The sequence below is a fragment of the Salvelinus alpinus genome, chromosome 1 (assembly GCF_045679555.1).
Source record: "Salvelinus alpinus chromosome 1, SLU_Salpinus.1, whole genome shotgun sequence".
NCBI lineage: Eukaryota > Metazoa > Chordata > Actinopteri > Salmoniformes > Salmonidae > Salvelinus > Salvelinus alpinus.
In genome coordinates this window covers 38182042-38204125 of record NC_092086.1, presented here as the reverse complement: position 1 = coordinate 38204125, position 22084 = coordinate 38182042, and the positions used below count along the sequence as shown (strand labels likewise).

The 22084-nt window shown below is 40.3% G+C and overlaps 1 protein-coding gene across 2 annotated transcripts; it reads left to right on the top strand.

The window, feature by feature from the left end:
* Positions 1–425: 425 nt before the first annotated feature.
* On the top strand, positions 426–21776 carry LOC139531224 (ras-related C3 botulinum toxin substrate 2). Of its 2 annotated transcripts, none has more exons than XM_071327802.1 (6): positions 426–613; positions 9853–9924; positions 10520–10637; positions 11377–11439; positions 18539–18698; positions 19033–21776. In XM_071327802.1, exons 1-6 carry the CDS (start codon positions 579–581, stop codon positions 19161–19163), a joined length of 579 nt encoding a protein of 192 aa, XP_071183903.1. In that variant the 5' UTR covers positions 426–578; the 3' UTR covers positions 19164–21776. The 2 variants fall into 2 exon arrangements, with proteins under 2 accessions (XP_071183903.1, XP_071183928.1); XM_071327827.1 differs by having other exon boundaries at positions 18539–18702; positions 19033–19817.
* The last annotated feature ends 308 nt before the right edge of the window (positions 21777–22084 follow it).

Sequence of the window (22084 nt, the reverse complement as noted above, 5' to 3'; positions counted from 1 at the left end):
TAGCTAGGCCTAAAATAAGCCTTTTCAGATTTTTCATGTTCATTTGCAGATTTCTGCAACAATAAAACATAGAATTTCTGTGAGTAAAGGCTAGTTGTCAGCCCAGTTTATATAACTAGTGTGAGTATATTATACTTGTCAAACGCTGCTCCCAGTTTCTTGATATAGGGCACCATCTAGTGAAAATAAAACGGAAGTGCATAACACTGTCATAGCCTAGGTGAAAAAAAGTGTGTTTGCGCTGGGACAATAAAGTAATAGCCTAGATATGCTTAAATATCAGTGTGAGTCATAATGTCAGCTTCTGAAAGCTTCACTGAGCATTTTGTTAATCAAATTTGAAGGACATTAATATCACAGTTTCACATAGGCCAACTTCCTGCTATGAGAGATGTGCTTCAGTAGACCCAATGATAAACTTCGCCGCATTCAAATGCGCTGCGCATGAGTAAACGCGAGAGTCGAGGCGGTGGGCAAGATAAGATAGGCAAACGTATTTCCTGTGCTGTACCTGATTCTACATTGTTGTCTTGCCTACTAAGTGTAAACTCACAAGTTGTTAAATCAGCCCCTGGAAAATGCAAGCCATCAAGTGTGTGGTGGTTGGAGATGGGTAAGTTCTTTAAGTTATGTGTGCGCGCAGTTCAACAACTGGTAGGGTACTTGGATTTGGGTGTGTTAAAAAGTGGACAAAAACTCTATTTAGCCTTCTTTCAATTGTCTATTAATTGGGAGATGAATTTTTCTCTGTGTATTGTACTACACATTCTTGTGTCAAGAGACAACTTCTGTTTTTTATGAATGAATTGAATGAATTCGTTTCATATTGCATATGGGAGCGGCAGTAATTGGAATGTATGTACTTTTTATTTCAATTTGGTTGTCATACTTTTAATGATGAGGTTATTGTATATAGTTTGCATTGTTCATACCTTCCTCATAGCTGTTGTCTGTCAGCTTGATAGACTTGAGGGGGGCAAAATTGTAAAAGGTGCCACAGAACAATATAACCTTGTTCTAATCTTGTTCTAATAGCTAGACAAATAAATAATACTTTTAAGTAACAGCCTTTTGTGTACAGTATTAACCTTGATGTTCAGAAGCTCAATAGGTCTTTACCACAGAGTCAATACAACAACATAATGACGCCCTCAAGGCAGGAACTTCCCAGTAGAGCAAACCTCTATCTGTAAAACAGGCCACACAATTAACACTTTAAATTCCTAATTTGCATGTGCAGTTTTAACATCAGGTTGAGGAATGTATGATGACTTGATAATGACATTGTTCAACAGCCCTTAAATCAATAAGGAAGAGACAGTGTAGCAATACACACCGAATTCAGAAGACAGGAAGGAAGTGCCTACACGCTTAGAAAAAAAGGTGCCATCTAGAACCTAAAACGGTTATACGGCTGTCCCCATAGGAGAACCCTTTGAATAACCCTTTTGGTTACTGTTAGAACCCTTTTGGGTTCCATGTAAAAACCCTTTCCACAGAGGGTTCTATGTGGAACCCAACAGGGTTCTCCTATGGGGACAGCCGAAAAACCCTTTTGGAGTGTGTGCAAGATTGGTGACAAGTTGAATAAGACAAAATGGATGCTGAGATGCTATCTGGAGATTGGGATCCATGGGTGTAATGTCTGTAGGAGAGAGGAGATGGAGAGTATTTGGTGATAATGAGGGCCTCAATTAAAGAGAACATTTACAAAGACACAGACAGACAGCAGCCAGTGAGGTCAATGCAGTCTTTTCCTGTTCTCCGTTCGTTAAACCTCTTCTCGTTTTGTAAAAGAGAAGTTCTGTTATGCTGCTTTTATCCTCCAGTTTTAGTTTTTAAGTTCCTCTTTAGTCTGTGGTGCACTCTGCACAGTCTCATGGTTAATAAAGGAACAAAAACACAGCTGCCACCTATAACACAGTCACCTTTAACACCCACAACACCATTCTCATACATGGTCGATCCAAAGACACATTTTTGCTTGTTCTTTGTATTTCGACAAAGTGCAGTTATACAGCAAATGGCCTGTATTCAACAGGAAACTTCAACAGGAAGCTTTAGAATAGTAAGTGAAGTGGATTTACACCCAGTAGCAGAATGGAATTTCATCATGGGTCCCTGATCTGTACTACACAGAAATGCATAATTATGGATATGAATGTCATTCTCTTCATGGTGATGTATCCTAAATAGGTACACAAGTAGAAATATGCATATTTGGGTATCATTCTACACACTGGCTGTTTTGTTTATGAGCTCCGCCACCAAACAAAACTACATTCTGTTGCTCTGGACCGGACCAAATCTGAACCAATTATAGAATCCTATGTTTCACAAGTTTGGACATTAAAGTACAGCACAGTAGTTGTGATGGGGGGAAAATCGATACAGATACATATTGGGATATTATTTTTGAGTGTACTCGTTTTGACAATATCGCAATATTATTTTTGGGCTAGTTGGCTGTACCTGCAACAAAACTCCAGTGTTTTTTAAAAATAGGGAGCCAATTTGTTTTCAGCACTTTTATTTCCATGAATGATAAAAAACTTGCCTTCTCATGGCTCTCTCATGACCTTCTGCAGCAGACATATGGTGAGCAATATGTTTTGACCATGAAATCGCAATAAAATCACAGTATTGAATTGCAATACATATAGAATCGTGAGAATCGTGAAAATTGCAGTACATAATGTATCGGCACCTAAGTATCGTGATAATATTGTATCGCGAGGTCCCTGGCAATTCCCAGCTCTACACAGTAGAGCTCAGTAGAGTACAGTAGAGTTCAGTACAGTACAGTGTAGTAGAGTATAGTACTGTACAGTACATTATAGTGTACTCAACTCTAGTGTGTTCTACTGTGTACTGTACTGAACTCTACTCCACTCTATTCTACTACACTGTACTGTACTGAACTATATGCAACTATTATTTACCGTACTGTACTGTCCTATACTCAACTATTATTTACTGTACTGTACTGTACTGACCTATACTCAACTATTATTTACTGTACTGTACTGTACTGACCTATACTCAACTATTATTTACTGTACTGTACTGTCCTATACTCAACTATTATTTACTGTACTGTACTGACCTATACTCAACTATTATTTACTGTACTGTACTGACCTATACTCAACTATTATTTACTGTACTGTACTGACCTATACTCAACTATTATTTACTGTACTGTAATGTACTGAACTATATTCAACTATTATTTACTGTACTGTACTGACCTATACTCAACTATTATGTACTGTACTGTACTGTACTGACCTATACTCAACTATTATTTACTGTACTGTAATGTACTGAACTATATTCAACTATTATTTACTGTACTGTACTGACCTATACTCAACTATTATTTACTGTACTATACTGAACTATACGCAACTATTATTTACTGTACTGTACTGTCCTATACTCAACTATTATTTACTGTACTGTACTGTCCTATACTCAACTTTTATTGACTGTACTGTACTGTACTGACCTATACTGAACTATTATTTACTGTACTGTATTGTACTGAACTATACTCAACTATTCTTTACTGTACTGTACTGAATTATACTCAACTATTCTTTACTGTACTGAACTATACTGAACTATTCTTTACCTCACTGTACTGTACGGTACTGTACTGTACTATACTGTACTGTACTGTGCTGTCCAAACTTTTGAACCAGTCATGCATGTCTATGTTTGGGCCGAATGAAGGCCGGTCCAGACGTCTGTGGATGTTAAAATTAAGGCCAGGTCGGACTAACAAAATGAAGCAACTTTTCAACGTTCATCGACGTCCAGTGTCAGTTAGTGCTCAGTGGGTGAGGATGCTGGTTACAGTAAATGGAAAGAGAGGGGGCCCATGGGTCAGTGTCAGTAAGAGCTGGTAGAGGTGACATTAACTGGAGAGAAAGAGAAGAGAAGAGAAAGAGAAGAGAAGAGGAGAGCGAGAGAGAGGAGAGAGAGAGAGAATATGAATGACAGAAAAATAGAAATACTTCACAAAGGTACACTTCATAAGAGGTTTATGCCCCTATCGTCCTGACTGTCACTCAGTGTCACCGCCCTGCCTCCTGCCAACTCTGACACCCCGGTCCCCTTATGTGGAGAACCCCTGTAGATCAGGAGACTTGAATAGCTTTGAAACTGTGACGGCTTACTTGTTTGAATGCAGTCATACAGTATGTATACGTGGGGAACATAGATATGTTTATTCCTGTAGGCTACATCAAGGCAGAGGTGACAGAAACAAAATAGGACACAAATAGGCCAACAACTTCATTCTGGAGGGTGGCATTTACGTAGGTGTAAGTGTGATTTTGACATCTATATTCTCCTCGGTTGTTTTTTGTTTTAGGCCTTCTGACTGAGTGAGAAGTGAGAGCATTAAAAATGAACTCTGCCCAGCCGTTGGTAATTAGGTTGGTCTTTGAAGTCAGATGCTGTATATGTTGGATTCCCACCACGAAGTATCATTGAAAAGCATTAATGTGCTGTAACTTTTAACTACTGTAGCATGATTGGCACTTTTTAGTCTTTTGTTCCGTTGTAGAACTTTGAGTTGAAAAGTAATTGCACTGTTAAAAGGAGTACCTTTCAGATGCACCATAGAATATAGCATTTCACATGGTTCCATCAGGTTCATGTAGTAAGTTATCACAATGCCATCATTGGATTTAGGGGTTCCATCCACCCCTTTCCCTTGTCCATCTGTGTGTGGGGGTAAGAAGAGAGAGGGAGCCTCATGCAGGAGGAGCAGGTGGAGAGTAGGAAGCACGGGGCCCCTACACTTAGACCACAGTCAACAGCATGTGTGTGTGAGTCAGAGGGTACCAGAGATAGAGACTGCTCAATGACACACTAACTCACCACTGAGAGAGGGAAACAGACACTATCACACTACCCTGTATCTTACTCTCATATCACCTCTCTCTCTCTCTCTCATGTCACCTCTCTCTTTCTCTCTCTCTCTTGACTTCAGTTAGTGTGGACAGAACTGCTTCTTGCCACCTAATATAATATACAGTAAGTTATTACTAATCATGTCTTCCACAAGGGTATAAACTATGAATGTTTCTCCAGTTCTTTTCAATGGCATCTATCAGGTTTCTTCTACCCAACCTTGAATGCTAACCTAATGATGTTCAAGGTGGAGCCAATCTGTAGAAGAAGCTGATGGTAGCCTGCCTACGTATAGCCCGGGGTGTCACTTTCTAACCTTGCCCTAAAAATGTAACTCTGGGAGCACTCCTCAGACTAGCATTCCTTCCCTCCTGTCTGTACATGCAGGTGCGTGCTTCTTATTGGAATTTTACTGACAAAACCTTGACTGTGTTTTTAGCTGCTGCCTGTCAGAGGTGTTTTAGAACACTGACAAGAAGCTAGAGAAAGTGGATTACTGCTTCTCATAATGTAGGCAAGTTTGAAAGAAGCCAGGCACCATCATGCTGTTCATTCAGCACATTGTACATAGTTAGAATGTCTATGGCCATTCATCATACTGTAGCAAGCAATAAGGACAGTATATTGGCATCATCTTTGCACAGGGAAAATCCCCAAAATTAGTTGGCGTGCTGTTGTACCATTTTATCATGAGTGAGAGTGGACCATGATAGACACCAAGCTGAATTTAATGATGGGATTCAGGCGAAAATATGGTGGAAGCTTTCCAAACAAGAAACATTTTAAGAATTTACGTAATCTGCAATTTTACGTTTCTTACCATATTAAGGCAGCTAACCCTTACAAAAAAAAGAAAACATTTTTCACCACTTCCATCTGCGTCTGGTCTCCCATCCATGGACGGACCAGGACCGACCCTGCTTAGCAAACCAACAGTGGGATGCAGGGTGCTATCCTGCTGGAATGAATGTGCCAAAACTTGCAACTGGAAGAAGCAGTGGCGTAAAGTACTTAAGTAAAAATACATGAAGTACTACTTAAGTAGTGTTTTTGGGTATCTGTACTTTACTTTACTATTTATATTTTTGACAACATTTACTTTTACTTCACTACATTCCTAAAGAAGATTATGTACTTTTTACTCCATACATTTTCCCTGACACCCAAAAGTACTTGTTACATTCTGAATGCTTAGCAGGACAGAAAACGGTTCAATTCGCACACTTATCAAGAGACCATCCCTGCTCATCCCTACTGCCTCTGATCTGGCGGACTCACTAAACACAAATGCTTTGTTTTTAAATGATGTCTTAGTGTTGGAGTGTGTCCCTGGCTATCCATAAATGAAAAATATGAAAAAAATTGTGCCATCTGGTTTGCTTAATATAAGTACTTTTAAAAATTATTCATACTTTTACTTTTGATACTTAAGTATATTTAAAACCAAATACTTTTAGACTTTTACTCAAGTAGTATTTTACTGGGTGACTTTTACTTGAGTAATTTTATATTCAGGTATCTTTACTTTTACTCAAGTATGAGAATTGAGTACTTTTTCCACCACTGGAAAAAGGCAGCGAAAGCAAAGGCCAGGGTAACATAACCAAAAATAGGTAGAATTGTTTAATTTAATTGCATCCATTTACAATTAATTTGCCCTCGCTTTGACATTTTTTTCCCTTGCAATATTTTGTTTTGCTATCAATACTTTTGGATTTATGTTTTGCTTTCAATATCATTATTTTTGTTTGCAATACTAAGAATTTTGTTCTTGACTTCAGAAGTTTTGCTTGATATTAATGGGACAAAAGTAACTCACTCACTAGAGAATGGCACCATGTAGTAACACTATTAATCTTAACTAAAGGAGTTTAAAGCGACAATCCTTAATTGAAACATTAACAGGTGTCCTCCCCACCACAGTTTCAGTAAAACGCTGAGGGATGGGGCTGGAGAAACGCAACCACTTTCAAATCCATAGACTACACTATGGATGCAAGGACTGACCGTCCATGTTATCAAAATGAAAGTTTTAACCATATTTTTAGGCTATACAGTGTTTGTTTACATGAACTTTGTTAACAAACATTGGAGTAAAAATTTTATTTTTACTTTCATGTGGGGTTTTTTTACATATGAAACTCCAAATGTGATTTTCTCATGTGAAAATGCAATTCTAACTTACAGTTTTTTCCAACTGCTTACACACGTTTTCAAAACTGTCTCCTTTTTTCAAAACTCTACACACAATTTCCAAAACTGCACACACAAAATGCAAAATGCCTCACATCTCCTTCAAAATGTAACAGGGCATTCAAAATGCCATAAACACATGTCAGAATGAAGCATTTGCATCAAATGGCAAACACTGCTTTCATAATAGTACATTTTTGGATATACCATGTAAACACTGTTGTTCTAAATCTAAAGCTCTTTGGTCTTTCATAGGCTTATATCTACATTTCAATACAATGTTCTACAGTGAAAGTAATCTGCTGAGAGGGGTAACAAGTACACTGTAAACACCAATGCAATGTAGAAACAGAAAATATTTATTAGGCCAAACATTACTGTTGTATACAGTAGCATACAACAAAACCATAAACATATGTAAACCACAAGTATATTCTTTAGAATACAGTAAAGAACACAATTGTGTGTGTGGGGTCCCGGGGGGGCAGTCCAGGAATTGGGGGGGGGGGGGGGGGCAGTTACCAGTGCTAAGCTACGCTTCATCTCTTCTCCGGCCTGGGTCTGGCCACAATACTTTGTCCACATCACAAGATACGCTTTCTCTTGCCAAACATCGAGGGAAGTATCTCCTAGCATGGCGTATCCAACCTTGGACAGAGGCAACCTCTATGTCCCCACATGCGTCCTCCATTGCCTGGAAGAGCGGCATGCGGGCATAGGGTTGGCGATCATACACTTTCCAGCGCCAGGCTGAGAAGAATTCCTCTATGGGATTTAGAAAAGGTGAATATGGGGGTAGGTACAAAACTACAAATTGTGGATGGGTGGCAAACCAGTTTTGGACCAGAACAGCCCGGTGAAAACTAACATTGTCCCATAAAACCACAAATCTAGCAGGCTCCTGATCTGGATCAGGGACAAGCATTGTGTAAATTGCATCCAGAAAAGTGAGCATATGGCCGGTGTGGCATTGTGATGGAGGACCCCGTTTTGAGTGATGGCAGCACACATAGTTATATTACCCCCACACTGTCCAGGGACATTGGTAATTGCCCTCTGTCCTATTACATTTATTCCGCGGCGCCTGGTTTTGGTGAGGTTGAAGCCAACCTCATCCAAATAAATAAATTCATGGCGAATTACATGGGCATCCAGCTCCAATACTCTCTGTAACAGACAAAAGGATATACAGATGAGTAAATATGGTATGTCTGAAGTACTGGAAGTAGTGTTGCATACATACCTCTACAAAGTCATGTCGCATATTCTTGACTCTGTCAGAGTTTCTCTCAAATGGCACCTTGTAAAGTTGTTTCATCGTCACTCGGTGCCGTTGGAGGATGCGTTGTATGGTCGACAGGCTTACAGCATTGATGTTGTTAAATATGGTGTCATTATTCAAGATATGCTCTTTTATCTCTCAAATCCTAATTTCATTGTTGGCCAAAACCATATTTATAATTACAGTCTCTTGTACATCTGTAAACAATGTACATCGTCCTTCATGATGTCTTTGCCTTTCCACTCTGTACAGAATTCAAACACAGTATGTGTTCAGCATATGAACTGTAAACAATGTACAAAAAAATGTAGTACAGCATGATAACCAACCTCATTCATTCTATGCAGTGCAGTAAATGGATGGCTTAGAGTTACAAATGTTTATGCAATACTATGCAGTCGTACGTATTTTACAGTACATTACTGTAATGCTAAAATAGTCATTAGATAGTTGCATACCTGTTCTCATTTCTGAAGGTTCGAATTATGGACGCCACTGTAAATCGACTCAAGTTGGGCTGGACTTGGACTCTCAGTCCAGCCTCTCTCATGGTCAAACCGTGGTTGATCACATGATCAACAAGTGTTGCCCCAATCTCATTAGAGATGGCTCTCCTTCCTTCTCTTCTTTGCCCTCGTCCTCTTCTTCCTCTTCCTCTCCCTCCTACTCCTCTTGCTCTCTGTCCATTGTTGGCATCCATTGTTCAAAACAGGTAATCTGACCTTTGACCTATTTATAGGCCTATACTACAGTAAAGCAGTGATTGGTTAGTGATCAGTTAAGCTATTAGTGTTTGCACATGTGAGGAGTGTGTGTGTGACCTGGTGAATAAGTGTAGCATTTTGATTGGTTGTGTTTGGAAAAGGAGAGCAAGTCACTTCCTGTTAGATTTTTGTGTTTTAGGTAGAGAATTGTGTGTAGTGTTTTGAAAAAAGTGTTTTATGCAATTGAGTCAAAGGCTGAGAAATAGCTTATGGTTTTGGATATTTGGTGAGTAGTTTTGCACTTTGATTGAGAGGTTTCAAAAATCGTGTGACATGAAAAGATTTTGTGTGTAAGCAGTTGGAAAAAACTGTAATAGAAAATGAATATGGTTTCACTTGTGAAATTTTACCTCAATATGAAAACAGCTACAGTATTTCACATGTGAAACTGCGAATTTGACATGTGTTTTTTTTGTAAGAGAAGGGAGTTACTCTGACAGCTGGCAGCTACCCTGTAATGACTATAGGTTCTCTCAGTGTGTGTGTGTGTGTGTGTGTGTGTGTGTGTGTGTGTGTGTGTGTGTGTGTGTGTGTGTGTGTGTGTGTGTGTGTGTGTGTGTGTGTGTGTGTGTGTGTGTGTGTGTGTGTGTGTGTGTGTGCGCATGAGAGTGTGTCAATGTGCTATTGCAGCAAGAAAATGTGTGTGTATGTGTTGGCACACAACTGATTGCTCAATGTCTGTTTCAGTGCTGTGGGAAAGACATGCCTGCTCATCAGCTACACAACCAACGCCTTCCCTGGAGAGTACATCCCCACAGTGTAAGTACTGGACCACAGACAGACACAGTGGACATGATATGGCTGGTACAGTGACAAATGTGTGGGCTGAATGGACAAACATCATACAACCAAAGGCCTACATAATGCAACCAATAACCAGAAATAGGAAATAATGTTATATTCACATTAATTCTAGGGATTGGTATGCTAGATATTGACTTTACTTTCACAAACACCTATGGTATGCAGTTTTTATACACTCAGTGGCCCGTTTATTAGGTACACTATCTAGTACCGGGTCGGACCCCACTTTACCTTAAGAACAGCCTGAATTCTTTTGGGCATGGCGTTCAATTGTTGCTCAATTGGTGTCAAGGGACCTAACGTGTGCCAGGAAAACATTCCTCACACCAGTACCGTTAACACCAGGCAGGATGGGTCCATGGATTCAAGTTGTCTTGATGTCTGTCTGCCTGCTTTATATAGCAAGCCACGACCATGTGACTCACTGTCTGTAGGAGCGATCCATTTTCGTGAATGGGGTGGTGTACCTAATAAACTGTATACTGTATATTCTGTGTAAGGTTTTTCACTGTAATATGTTCTAGATGTAATGGACTTATTTGTCTTGCAGGTTTGATAACTACTCAGCCAATGTGATGGTGGACAGTAAGCCAGTGAACCTGGGACTGTGGGATACAGCAGGACAGGAGGACTATGACAGACTCAGACCTCTGTCCTATCCTCAGACGGTAACACACACACATACAGAATCTCTATTACAAATTATATACAGTGGGGTCCGGAATTATTGACACCCTTCATAAAGATGAGCAGTAATGACTGTATACTGTCCAATTAATAATGGATGCTGCCATGATTACGAATAATCCTGAATGAATCGTGATGAATGAGAAGGTTACAGAGGGTCAAAAATCATAGCCCCAAAACATGCTAACCTCCCCTGTTATTGGTAATGGTGAGAGGTTAGCATGTCTTGGGGGTATGATCTTTGACCCTCTGTAACTTTCTCATTCATCATTATTCACGATTCATTCAGGATGTAAGCTGTTGACTACTTTATTTATAAGAATCTTTAGGGGTGTCAATAAATTTGACCACTACTTTTTTGAGAAAAACATAATATTACTTGTTAAACTAAATCTCTTTGAGCAATTGTATTAGCATAAAATAATATAATTTCCACATTGTTTGGAGCACACAATATAGTTCAGTATTTGCGTACTACATTTTATATAGTCCTTATCGCTCATATTTATCAAAAGTGTCAATAATTTCGTACCCCACGTCTTCTACTACTCTGATACACCTTTCTACCCTTCAGTACAACCACATGTATTACTCCCTACACCTTCACTGACCAATGACCATATACACTATATGAATCACTAGATCTAATCTGTTTACAACATCAATATCTCCCTACACCTTTAATACTACCATTGATCAGACACTATGTTTGTCCCCTAGGATGTGTTCCTCATCTGTTTCTCTCTGGTGAGCCCAGCATCGTTTGAGAACGTCAGAGCCAAGGTGAGTGGATGCTGTGTGATCTTCATGGCTGTTGTGCTACATTGTATAGGTACATACAGTGGGGCAAAAAAAAGTATTTAGTCAGCCACCAATTGTGCAAGTTCTCCCACTTAAAAAGATGAGAGAGGCCTGTAATTTTCATCATAGGTACACTTCAACTATGACAGACAAAATGAGAAAAAAATCCAGAAAATCACATTGTAGGATTTTTAATGAATTTATGGTGGAAAATAAGTATTTGGTCAATAACAAAAGTTTATCTCAATACTTTGAGATCTATACCCTTTGTTGGCAATGACAGAGGTCAAATGTTTTCTGTAAGTCTTCACAAGGTTTTCACACACTGTTGCTGGTATTTTGGCCCATTCCTCCTTGCAGATCTCCTCTAGAGCAGTGATGTTTTGGGGCTGTTGCTTGGCAACACGGACTTTCAACTCCCTCCAAAGTTTTTCTATGGGGTTGAGATCTGGAGACTAGCTAGGCCACTCCAGGACCTTGAAATGCTTCTTACGAAGCCACTCCTTCGTTGCCCGGGCGGTGTGTTTGGGATCATTGTCATGCTGAAAGACCCAGCCACGTTTCATCTCATTTCATTTCATTTTTTGCCCCACTGTATAGTATGCAATACACACATATTCTATTTGATCCGCCGCCGGAGTTTTCCTCTGTACCTAATGCAGGGATAGCGGATGACATTGTTCTCATAATGTAGGTGTTGATTGGCATTGATTGAGCTGCAGTATGTAGCATACATTATAGATTACTATACGGAGAGATTAACGTGTCAATACTGTTGATCACTCCTAAAGCACAGGGGTGTTTAGATGTGCTTACCTTTCTGTGAATATAGATGGGTCATCATCTGTCAGTAATACAGAGGGGGGTGATGGAAAACAGAGCAGAATAACAGTAGTATGCCAGTTAATCTATAAAATGCCTGTCAAGATTAAGATAATGAAGTGAGTCTAAACACATAGAGACATCAATCAATTTAAAAAGGATAGGCTACTCTGGTTTACCTGCTTTCAATAGAAAATCGAAGTGTACCGTATAATAAAACAAACATATTGCAGATTCTGGCATTTACGGTACAGTAATAGGATATAGTCCAATGGACAACTAATATTTTTCTATTTTAACTGTCTGCGTAATGGTATTATCAATAGTTGTTTTGTGTTCTGCTGCTTTCAGCTCTACCTATTGTTGCGGAGGCCATGGTTTAGTCGCTTCAGTCAGACAGTCATAAATAAAATATTTCAAATCCAAGGACTAGAACAGCACATCTATTCAGGTAGCACGTTGCATCCCATTGGATTCCAATGAACCTCACTCCATTTGGATAGGATATAGAAATGTGTTCATCAATAGAAATCATATTCATTCAGGTCAGAGAGAAGTAATCATCTCTTCTTTAACGGAGTCAAACATGGATGTCCCATGTGCACTTAACTCGGCTAATGCACGATGAGACCTCTACCTACTCCATCTCCATCTCTTCAGACGTCATGGGTTTTAAACTGACACACTACTATTGAAGTTGAATTCACATCAAAGAGCTATAATATCACCAAAAAAGCCTGCCAAACGTTACCCTTTTCAAACACTTTTATTGTTGCTTCTTCTCATACCATTGCCTCAGCCATAGGCTTTGTCAAGAAGTTCTGGAAAACGGTTAAAGACCTGGAGAATAAACCCTCCCCCTCACAGCTGCCCATGTCACTTAATGTTGATGATGTGGTTGTTACTGACAAGAAGCACATGGCTGAGCTCTTTAATCACCACTTCATTAAGTCAGGATTCCTATTTGACTCAGACATGCCTCCTTGCCCGTCCCACATTTCCTCATCTCCCACCCCTTCTAATGCGACTATCCCCGATGCTTCTCCCTCTTTTTCCCCTGCCCCGCTACAAAGTTTCTCCCTGCAGGCGGTTACTGAGTCCGAGGAGCTAAAGGAGCTCCTTAAACTTGACAGAGTTAGATGCTTTAGACCCTTTCTTCTTTAAGGTTGCTGCCTCTATCATCGCCAAGCCTATCTCTGGCCTTTTTAACCTGTCTCTCCTTTCTGGGGAGGTTCTCATTGCTTGGAAGGCTACCATGGTTCGTCCTTTATTTAAAGGGGAAGATCAAGCTGATCCTAACCAATATAGGCCTGTTTCTATTTGCCCTGTTTAGAAAGCCAGTCAGTTGATTATTGACAAGTTTTTCCAACACTTTTGGAAAAACTTGTCAATAATCAACTGACTGGCTTTCTTGATGTCTATAGTATTCTCTCGGGTATGCAATCTGGTTTCCGCTCAGGTTAGGGATGTGTCATTGCAACCTTAAAGGTCCTCAATGATTTCACCATTGGCCTTGATTCTAAGCAATATTGTGCTGCTATTTTTATTGACATGGCCAAAGCTTTTGATACGGTAGACCATTCCATTCTTGTGGGCCGGCTAAGGGGTATTGGGTATTGGTGTCTCTGAGGGGTCTTTGGGCTGGTTTGCTAATTACCTCTCTCAAAGAGTGCAGTGTATAAAGTCAGAAAATGTGCTATCTCAGCCACTTGATCTTAGGCCCCACGCTCTTCTCAATTTACATCAAAACATAGCTCAGGCAGTAGGAAGCTCTCTCATCCATTTATATGCAGACGATACAGTCTTATACTAAGCTGGCCCCTCCCCGGATGTTGTGTTAAATGCTCTACAACAAAGCTTTCTCTGCCCTTAACCTTGTTCTGAACACCTCCAAAACAAAGGCCATATGTTTTGGTAAGAAGAATGCCCCTCCTCCCACAGATGTTATTACTACCTCTGAGGGTTTAGAGCCTCATACAAGTACTTGGGAGTATGGCTAGACGGTGCACTGTCCTTCTCTCAGCACATATCAAAGCTGCAGGCTAAAGTTAAATCTAGACTTGGTTTGCTCTATCGTAATCGCTCCTCTTTCACCCCAGGTGCCAAACTAACCCTGATTCAGATGACCATCCTACCCAAGCTAGATTACAGAGACGTAATTTATAGATTGGCAGGTAAGGGTGCTCTCGAGCGGCTAGGTGTTCTTTACCATTCGGCCATCAGATTTGCCACCAATGCTCCTTATAGGACACTCTATACTCTGTAAACGGGTCATCTCTGTATACCCGTCGCAAGACCCATTGGTTGATGCTTATTTATAAAACCCTCTTAGGCCTCACTCCCCCCTATCTGAGATATCTACTGCAGCCCTCATCCTCCACATACAGCACCCGTTCTGCCATTCACATTCTGTTAAAGGTCCCCAAAGCACACACATCCCTGGATCGCTCCTATTTTTAGTTTGCTGCAGCTAGCGACTGGAACGAGCTGCAACAAACACTCAAACTGGACAGTTTTATCTCAATCTCTTCATTCAAAGACTCAATCATGGACACTCTTACTGACAGTTATGACTGCTTTGTGTGATGTATTGTTGTCTCTACCTTCTTGCCCTTTGTGCTGTTGTCTGTGCCCAATAATGTTTGTACCATGTTTTGTGCTGCTACCATTTTGTGTTGCTACCATGTTGTTGTTATGTTGTGTTGCTACCATGCTGTGTTGTCATGTGTTGCTGCCTTGCTATGTTGTTGTCTTAAGTCTCTCTTTATGTAGTGTTGTGTTGTCTCTCTTGTTGTGATGTGTGTTTTGTCCTATATTTATATTGTATTTATTTTTATTTTTAATCCCAGGCCGCCGTCCCCGCAGGAGGCCTTTTGCCTTTTGGTAGGCTATCATTGTAAATAAGAATTTGTTCTTAAAACTTCTCTAGGATAGGGGGCAGAGTTTTCACTTTTGTAAAAATAGCGTGCCCAATTTCAACTTCCTTCTACTCATCCCCAGAATATAAGATATGCATATTATTATATTTGGATAGAAAACACTCAGAAGTTTCTAAAACGGTTTGAATCATATCTGTAAGTATAACAGAACTTATGTAGCAGGCAAAACCCCGAGGACTAACCATAATTCTTTTTTTTTTTTAAGTCACTGTCTGTTCAATGAGTTTTCATTGGGAAGCCAGATTTCTAATCACTCTGTTCTCAGTTCCTACTGCTTCCACTGGATGTCACCAGTCTTAGGAAATAGGTTGAGGTTATTCATTTGTGCAATGAAGAAGAAGGCCAACAAAAAGTAGAGTAACGTCATGTGTACTGTTTGAGAGGTGCGCAAGACTAAAGAAAGTAGTGTTAGTTTGTTTATCTCCTGTATTGAAAACAGATAGACCCGTCTTCAATTTGATCGATTATTAACATTTACAAATACCTTAAGTTGTATTACAAAAGTACTTTGAAATGTTTTGGCAAAGTTTAGAGGTAATTTTTTAGATATTTTGTAGTGACTTTGCGCAAATTGGAAGCTGTTTTTTTCTGGATCAACCACGCCAAATAAATGGACAATTTGGATATATATGGACAGAATTAATCGAACAAAAGGACCATTTGTGATATTTATGGGACATATTGGAGTGCCAACAAAAGAATCTCATCAAAGGTAATGCATGTTTTATATTTTATATCTGCGTTTTGAGTTGCGCCTGCAGGGTTGAAATATGCTACTCTCTCTTTGTTGACATTGTGCTATCATCAGATAATAGCATCTTATTGCTTTCGCCGAAAAGCCTTTTTGAAATCTGTTGGCTGGATTTAGGCAGGGTTCACAACGAGTGTAGCTTTAATTTGGTATCTTACATGTGTGATTTAATGAAAGTTTGATTTTATATAATTTTTTTGAATTTGGCGCTCTACATTTTCCCTGGCTATTGGCCAAGTGGGACGCTACCGTCCCGCTATCCCAGAGAGGTTTTAACTGACTTTCTTAGTTAAATAAAGGTTAAATAAAATGTAAAAAATGACAGCTAAGTGTCTGACTCCTCTGACTTCAATGTCAACCGTTTGAATTGAGCTGATTAGTTTGGGAACTGTCAGTGTTGGAGAGGACAGCATTATATCAAGAGCAGTCGTTTTTTCCTCTCTCCATCTTTCTCAGTCTGTTTTTTCATGGCATGTTCCCAATGAGTCTCCATGGTAACATTGACCATGTATGCAAATGGAGCTTTAGTAGATTACCAGGCTTTCAGGTGACATTAGGATCTATTTAACATGGAAGGTAAGCTACAGACTGTGTGGGGGAAGAGTCACAGCCAGAGTCACAGCCATGTAGCATGTTGCTCACACAACCCACCCATGTCACTCTGGTATTTTCCTGTCAAAAGGAGATTCAATTGACCCGTGTTATCTCTGATTATTGCCACGGTACACCTCCTACTGCTATCACCATTTTGGATCAGCAGGAGATCAAGAATCAATTAGCCATCGCTGGGTAAATGGTTGGAGTTTGAATTTCTCTCCAAGCTTCTCAAGGCAAGTGTTGTGGTTTATGTCTTCCATTATCATAACACTGTATTGGCCAACTCATATCTTAACCTAGCAGAACCTAATTCCCTCACTCAGTTTCAGAGAGACACTAGTAAACTAAAGGTGCCATTTTCGAAAACACAGAATTGCTACACCACTAAATGAATGTGTTTCCATTTAATCCAGTCAGCCTCGATGGAAGTTAGGGATGATTTAACTCATGGCACCATCACCTTTCTTAGTAGGAAGCTGGGAAGTTTTATTTGTTAAAGTGACATCTCTTACCTGTCCTGGTATATAGAGAAGCATCCTTTCATCTCTCTTCCACAGAGTCTGTAGGGTCAGGGCAGAGGTAACCTCTTAGTTCCTGAATAGTGAAAGCCTTTTATTGTAAAGCTGCTCTTCTCCAATGAGTCCTCCTAAGGAGCTGAGACTCTGTGAGATCTACCCTAGTCCTTTGTGTGGCATTCTAGGTTTGATGGCAGGAAGGCCAAAGAGTGCAGAGGAGACGGCGCTTTGTCCCCATAGACGATGACTAAATAATGGCTACCCTGCAATGAAAGAGAGACAGACACGAGAGGCAGAAAACCTTGGTGCAATGGTACCGAGAATCCTTGATGCATTTTTCACAGAATGTAGTGTGTGTGTGTGTGTGTGTGTGTGTGTGTTTTCTCGGTAGACTCAGTGAAATACCTGAAATGTGTGTGTGCATACAGTATGTGCGTGCTTCACTGTCACTGTTCTCATTACTATACATTCATGCTCTATAAAAAGGAAACATTTTCAACCTTGACATTCCCTCCACTCTGCTGTAACAGCTAATGATGGCTTGCAGGATGGGTCCTATATTGTATTAGAGATGCCAATAATTACTGACGTATAAACATACGTAGAGCTGTTAACCAGGTGTTAAGCAGAGAAGCTGATGAAATGCCTCCAAATGAACAGAGGCACACTAAAATAAGCGAAGGTGACTCACTAACGTCATTCATAAGCATTCATTTCCTATTCTGCAAAAGCATACACTGCTCTCTTGTTTCTATCAGTCACTCAATGTGGAAGAAGGAACTTCCTTTTTCATTGAGTGACTGATAGAAACAAGAGAGCAGCCATTTATTTGAATAGTGTGTAATAATAATGACGGTAATGATAGTAGTAATAATAATAGTAATAGACAGAGTATCCTAGATTTTATGTGTGAGGAGCTATACCAGGAATCAACCTCTGCATTAACTGGCTACTCCATAATACAGTAGTAGAACCAGAGGGGAAGAGATGGAGCGAGAGGCTTGACTCTGCCCCAAAATCTGTCCACAAAATCTGTCCACAAGTAGGGATTTTTTTAATGGGTGTCGAATTTCGTCAACTAATTTTTTTTAATTCTAATTTGCTACGGGAGGCTTATTTGATCTAATAGACGTTTTGTAATGTTTAGGTTGTTACGAATGTTCTGATATAAGTGGACACACGTGGCATTCCTGCAACTTTGAGGAAAATTATTTTATTTCTGAGTTATGCCTGTTGGTTAGAATGTTCCCGCCTGACCCCGCCTCCTCCTGTCTGCAGTCCGCTTTGCGGACATTTATTCACATTTTTAAAGCGGTCAGTCCAGTATCTTGTCAGAATATAGATCATCTTTGGTAGAATTAACGATGAGCTGTATCACAGAAAAGGAAGTGAAAAGTAATTCAGTATCTTTTGCTGCGGCCATGTTGACCTACTCTGTGTGTGCTTGCTCCCACTAGTGGTACCCTGAGGTACGACACCACTGCCCCTCCACACCCATCATCCTCGTGGGCACCAAGCTGGATCTGAGGGACGAGAAGGAAACCATTGAGAAGCTGAAGGAGAAGAAGCTAGCGCCCATCACCTACCCACAAGGCTTAGCACTAGCCAAAGAGATAGGTATGTGGGTCTCTGGGATCCTGAATTAGTGATCGTGCATCAGAGATCTACCATGATTGGTATACAGTGGTCACTCTGGGTTTGTGATTGGATATGACTGAATCAGCGATTGATTGATTATCTGTCATTTTAATGATTGTTGTTCACAGAGCTGTACAGTATCATGGAACACTTTGTATTCTGCTCTTAGTCCTTATACTGCATAGTTGTTGAGATTTCATGTCGCCCAAGCTTCACATTCTTGGAGTCATCGCCCGCCAGCCGTGCATTATGCCAGATAAACAGTCTATCCTCTTCATGTCCCTCATACATCTTTTGTGTGTTTTCTGGGTAGACTCGGTGAAGTACCTGGAATGCTCTGCCCTGACCCAGCGGGGGCTGAAGACGGTCTTTGACGAGGCCATCCGAGCGGTGCTGTGCCCCCAGCCCACCAAGGTGAAGAAACGACCCTGTCTACTCATCTGATCTCAGACCTGTGGATAGACCAAGAGGGAAGAGCTCAGGAATCACACAACAGCAAATGTTGATTTTAGTTAAATACAAAGTTTGGCAGTTTTACAAAGTGGTCTAATGTTCAGATGAGTCAACATATGTAGTGTTGAGTCTTGCCATCTGTATTGTATAACCAGCTATAATTACAGTATATAGTGTATGCCTCAATCCCAAATAAATGGAAGATAGTTGGACCGTCGGATTGTACCATTACAGATGGTGCCGACCTTTCCCACTGATTGGGGATTGAGGCATATAGCTGGATCTACGATTCTTCTCAATGTTAGACCACTGTTCAGGTCTGAAAACAACCATCAGACTTTCTGCTGCATCAATATAAATGTCCTTAATATTTTCAAGACAAATCCTGGATATGTACACATGGATAAGTGTTTTAGATTCATATATTGGTATTTGGTTTTGGTTTCTGACTCATTTTCTTATACACTTCTTCTATATGGTTTGTTAATGCAGTGACTGGTCCTTAATGTACAAGAAAGACACTGAAAAATACATAGACCAAACATTAGTGTGTATAGTCAGAAATGTATTGCACCATCCTAATGTAAGAAACTTTCTAAAATTATCATGTTGTTTACTCTATAAAATTTATTTTTCATATTTTGACATTATACAGTATTCTACTATATTCCTAAGGTACCATATTACATTTCTCTCTATTACAATTTAATTTAACACAAAAAAAACATATGAGTGTGTGTGTGTTTGTGTGTCCCCTTGCCCTTAGAACAGCCTCAATTCGCTGGGGCATGGACTCCACAAAGTATCGGAAGCGTACCACAGGGATGCTGGCCCATGTTGACTCCAATGCTTCCCACAGTTTTGTCAAGTTGGCTGCATATCCTTTGGGTGGTGGACCATTCTTGATGCACATGAGAAACTGTTGAGCGTAAAAAACCCAGCAGCGTTGCAGTTCTTGACACAAACCGGTGCGCCTGGCACCTGCTACCATACCCCGTTCAAAGGCGCTAACATTTTTTGTCTTGCCCATTCACCCTCTGAATGGCACACATGTACAATCCATGTCTCAATTGTCTCAAGGCTTAAAAATCCTTATTTAACCTGTCTCCTCCCCTTCATCTACACTGTTTGAAGTGGATTTAACAAGTGATATTAATAAGGGATCATAGCTTTCACCTGGTAATTCTATGTCAAAAATGTTTTGTATACTCAGTGATAAGTACAGCATGTCAGCTTTTATTTGAGGGTATTTTCATACATACATTACCTGTTTTGCCATTTGGAAATGAAAGCACTTTATGTTTCTCGTCCCCCAATTTGAAGAAATCAGAAGTATTTGGACTTAAGTCAAAAGTTTAGCATTTTCCTTACACACAATGACTACATCAAGCTTGTGACTTTTCAAATATGTTGGGTGCTGGCCTCCCGAGTGGCACTGCACTCAAAGGCACTACATCACAGTGCTTGAGGCGTCACTACAGACCCGGGTTTGATCCCGGGCTGTGTGGCAGCCAGCTGCGACCGGGAGACCCATGAGGTGGCGCACAATTGGCCCAGCGTCGTCCGGGTTAGGGCAGGGTTTGGCCGGACGGGATGTCCTTGTCCCATTGTGCTCTAGCGACTTCTGTGGTGGGTCGGGCGCATGCACACTGACACGGTCACCAGTTGTACGGTGTTTCCTCCGACACATTGGTACGGCTGGCTTCCAGGTTAAGCAAGCAGTGTGTCAAGAAGCAGTGCAGCTTGGCAGGGTTGTGTTTCGGAGGATGCATGGCTCCGTACGTGAGTTGCGGTTATGTGATAAGACTGTAACTAACAATTGGATATCATGAAATTGGGGAGGAAAAGGGGTAAAAAGTTTAAAAAGTAATAAATTGTTGGGTGCTTTTGTGGTTAGTTTTGGTTGTGTTTCTGATTATGTTTTGGAACTGTGTCTTGTGCCAATATGTTTCATGTGGATGCTACCAAGATTATTGCTAATCATTAATTAATCTTGAATAATGATATGGGGCACAAAGATCATACTTCCCCCCCCCCCCCCAAAAAAAATGGCATTATTTATGAGTCATTCATGATTTGTCTTAATCATGGCATTATCAGGATTAATTTAGAAGTGTTCAGAAACATCTAATCAAGGAATACTCTATGGGACCAAAGCAAGGAATATGGGACCAAATACTAAACTTTGGACTATTTGAATACACTATAAGTGAATTTGTCCAAATACTACTGACTTATTCTCATGGGGGGGACTAGATACATATAGTGTTTTCATTTCTAAACGGTAGAACAGATAGGAATATGTATGAGTATACCCTCAAATAAAAGGTGACATGCTGTACTTTCGCCTCATATGAAACATTTAATCTCAAATCCAAAATCCTGGAGTATAGAGCCAAATAAAAATGTTTAACTGTCCAAATATATATGGAGGGGAGTGTGTATACCAGTATACAAGTTCTACTGGGGCCTATTTTTACAACAGCTACCTAGACATCATCTCCCCTCCAGGGCTACAGCATAGAACTGTGATGTGTCAGAAACCGACATGTACTACCACAGAAATACACTCTGTCTTAAAATAAACTCGTATTTTCTCTAGTAGCCTCGTGTATTGATTCCAACCGCAGGCATCACTCTCTCATGTTGCCTGTAGGGGAATAGAGGAGTTGCAGAGAGGCAGGATGGAGAGGTGTATTCCTCTGACTCATGACAGGCATGTCTGCTGAATCCTTTGATCCATCCTTCTGGCAACTACACTCTGAGCAAACAGGCATCTCACAATCAAAAGTTTGATACAAAATAGGAAATGGCTTTGGCAATTCATCATTTTCACACATACAGTTAAGGGTTTATTCAAACACCCATGTTATGTACGGGTGCTTTGGCTGTTCTCTCCTCAGGTACAGCAC

Coding starts and splice junctions, on each gene's coding strand:
- LOC139531224 (XM_071327802.1), top strand. CDS start 579: ATGCAAGCCATCAAGTGTGTGGTGGTTGGAGATGG. Junction 614..9,852: donor TGTGTGGTGGTTGGAGATGG/GTAAGTTCTTTA, acceptor TGTCTGTTTCAG/TGCTGTGGGAAAGACATGCC. Junction 18,699..19,032: donor AGCACTAGCCAAAGAGATAG/GTATGTGGGTCT, acceptor TTTTCTGGGTAG/ACTCGGTGAAGTACCTGGAA.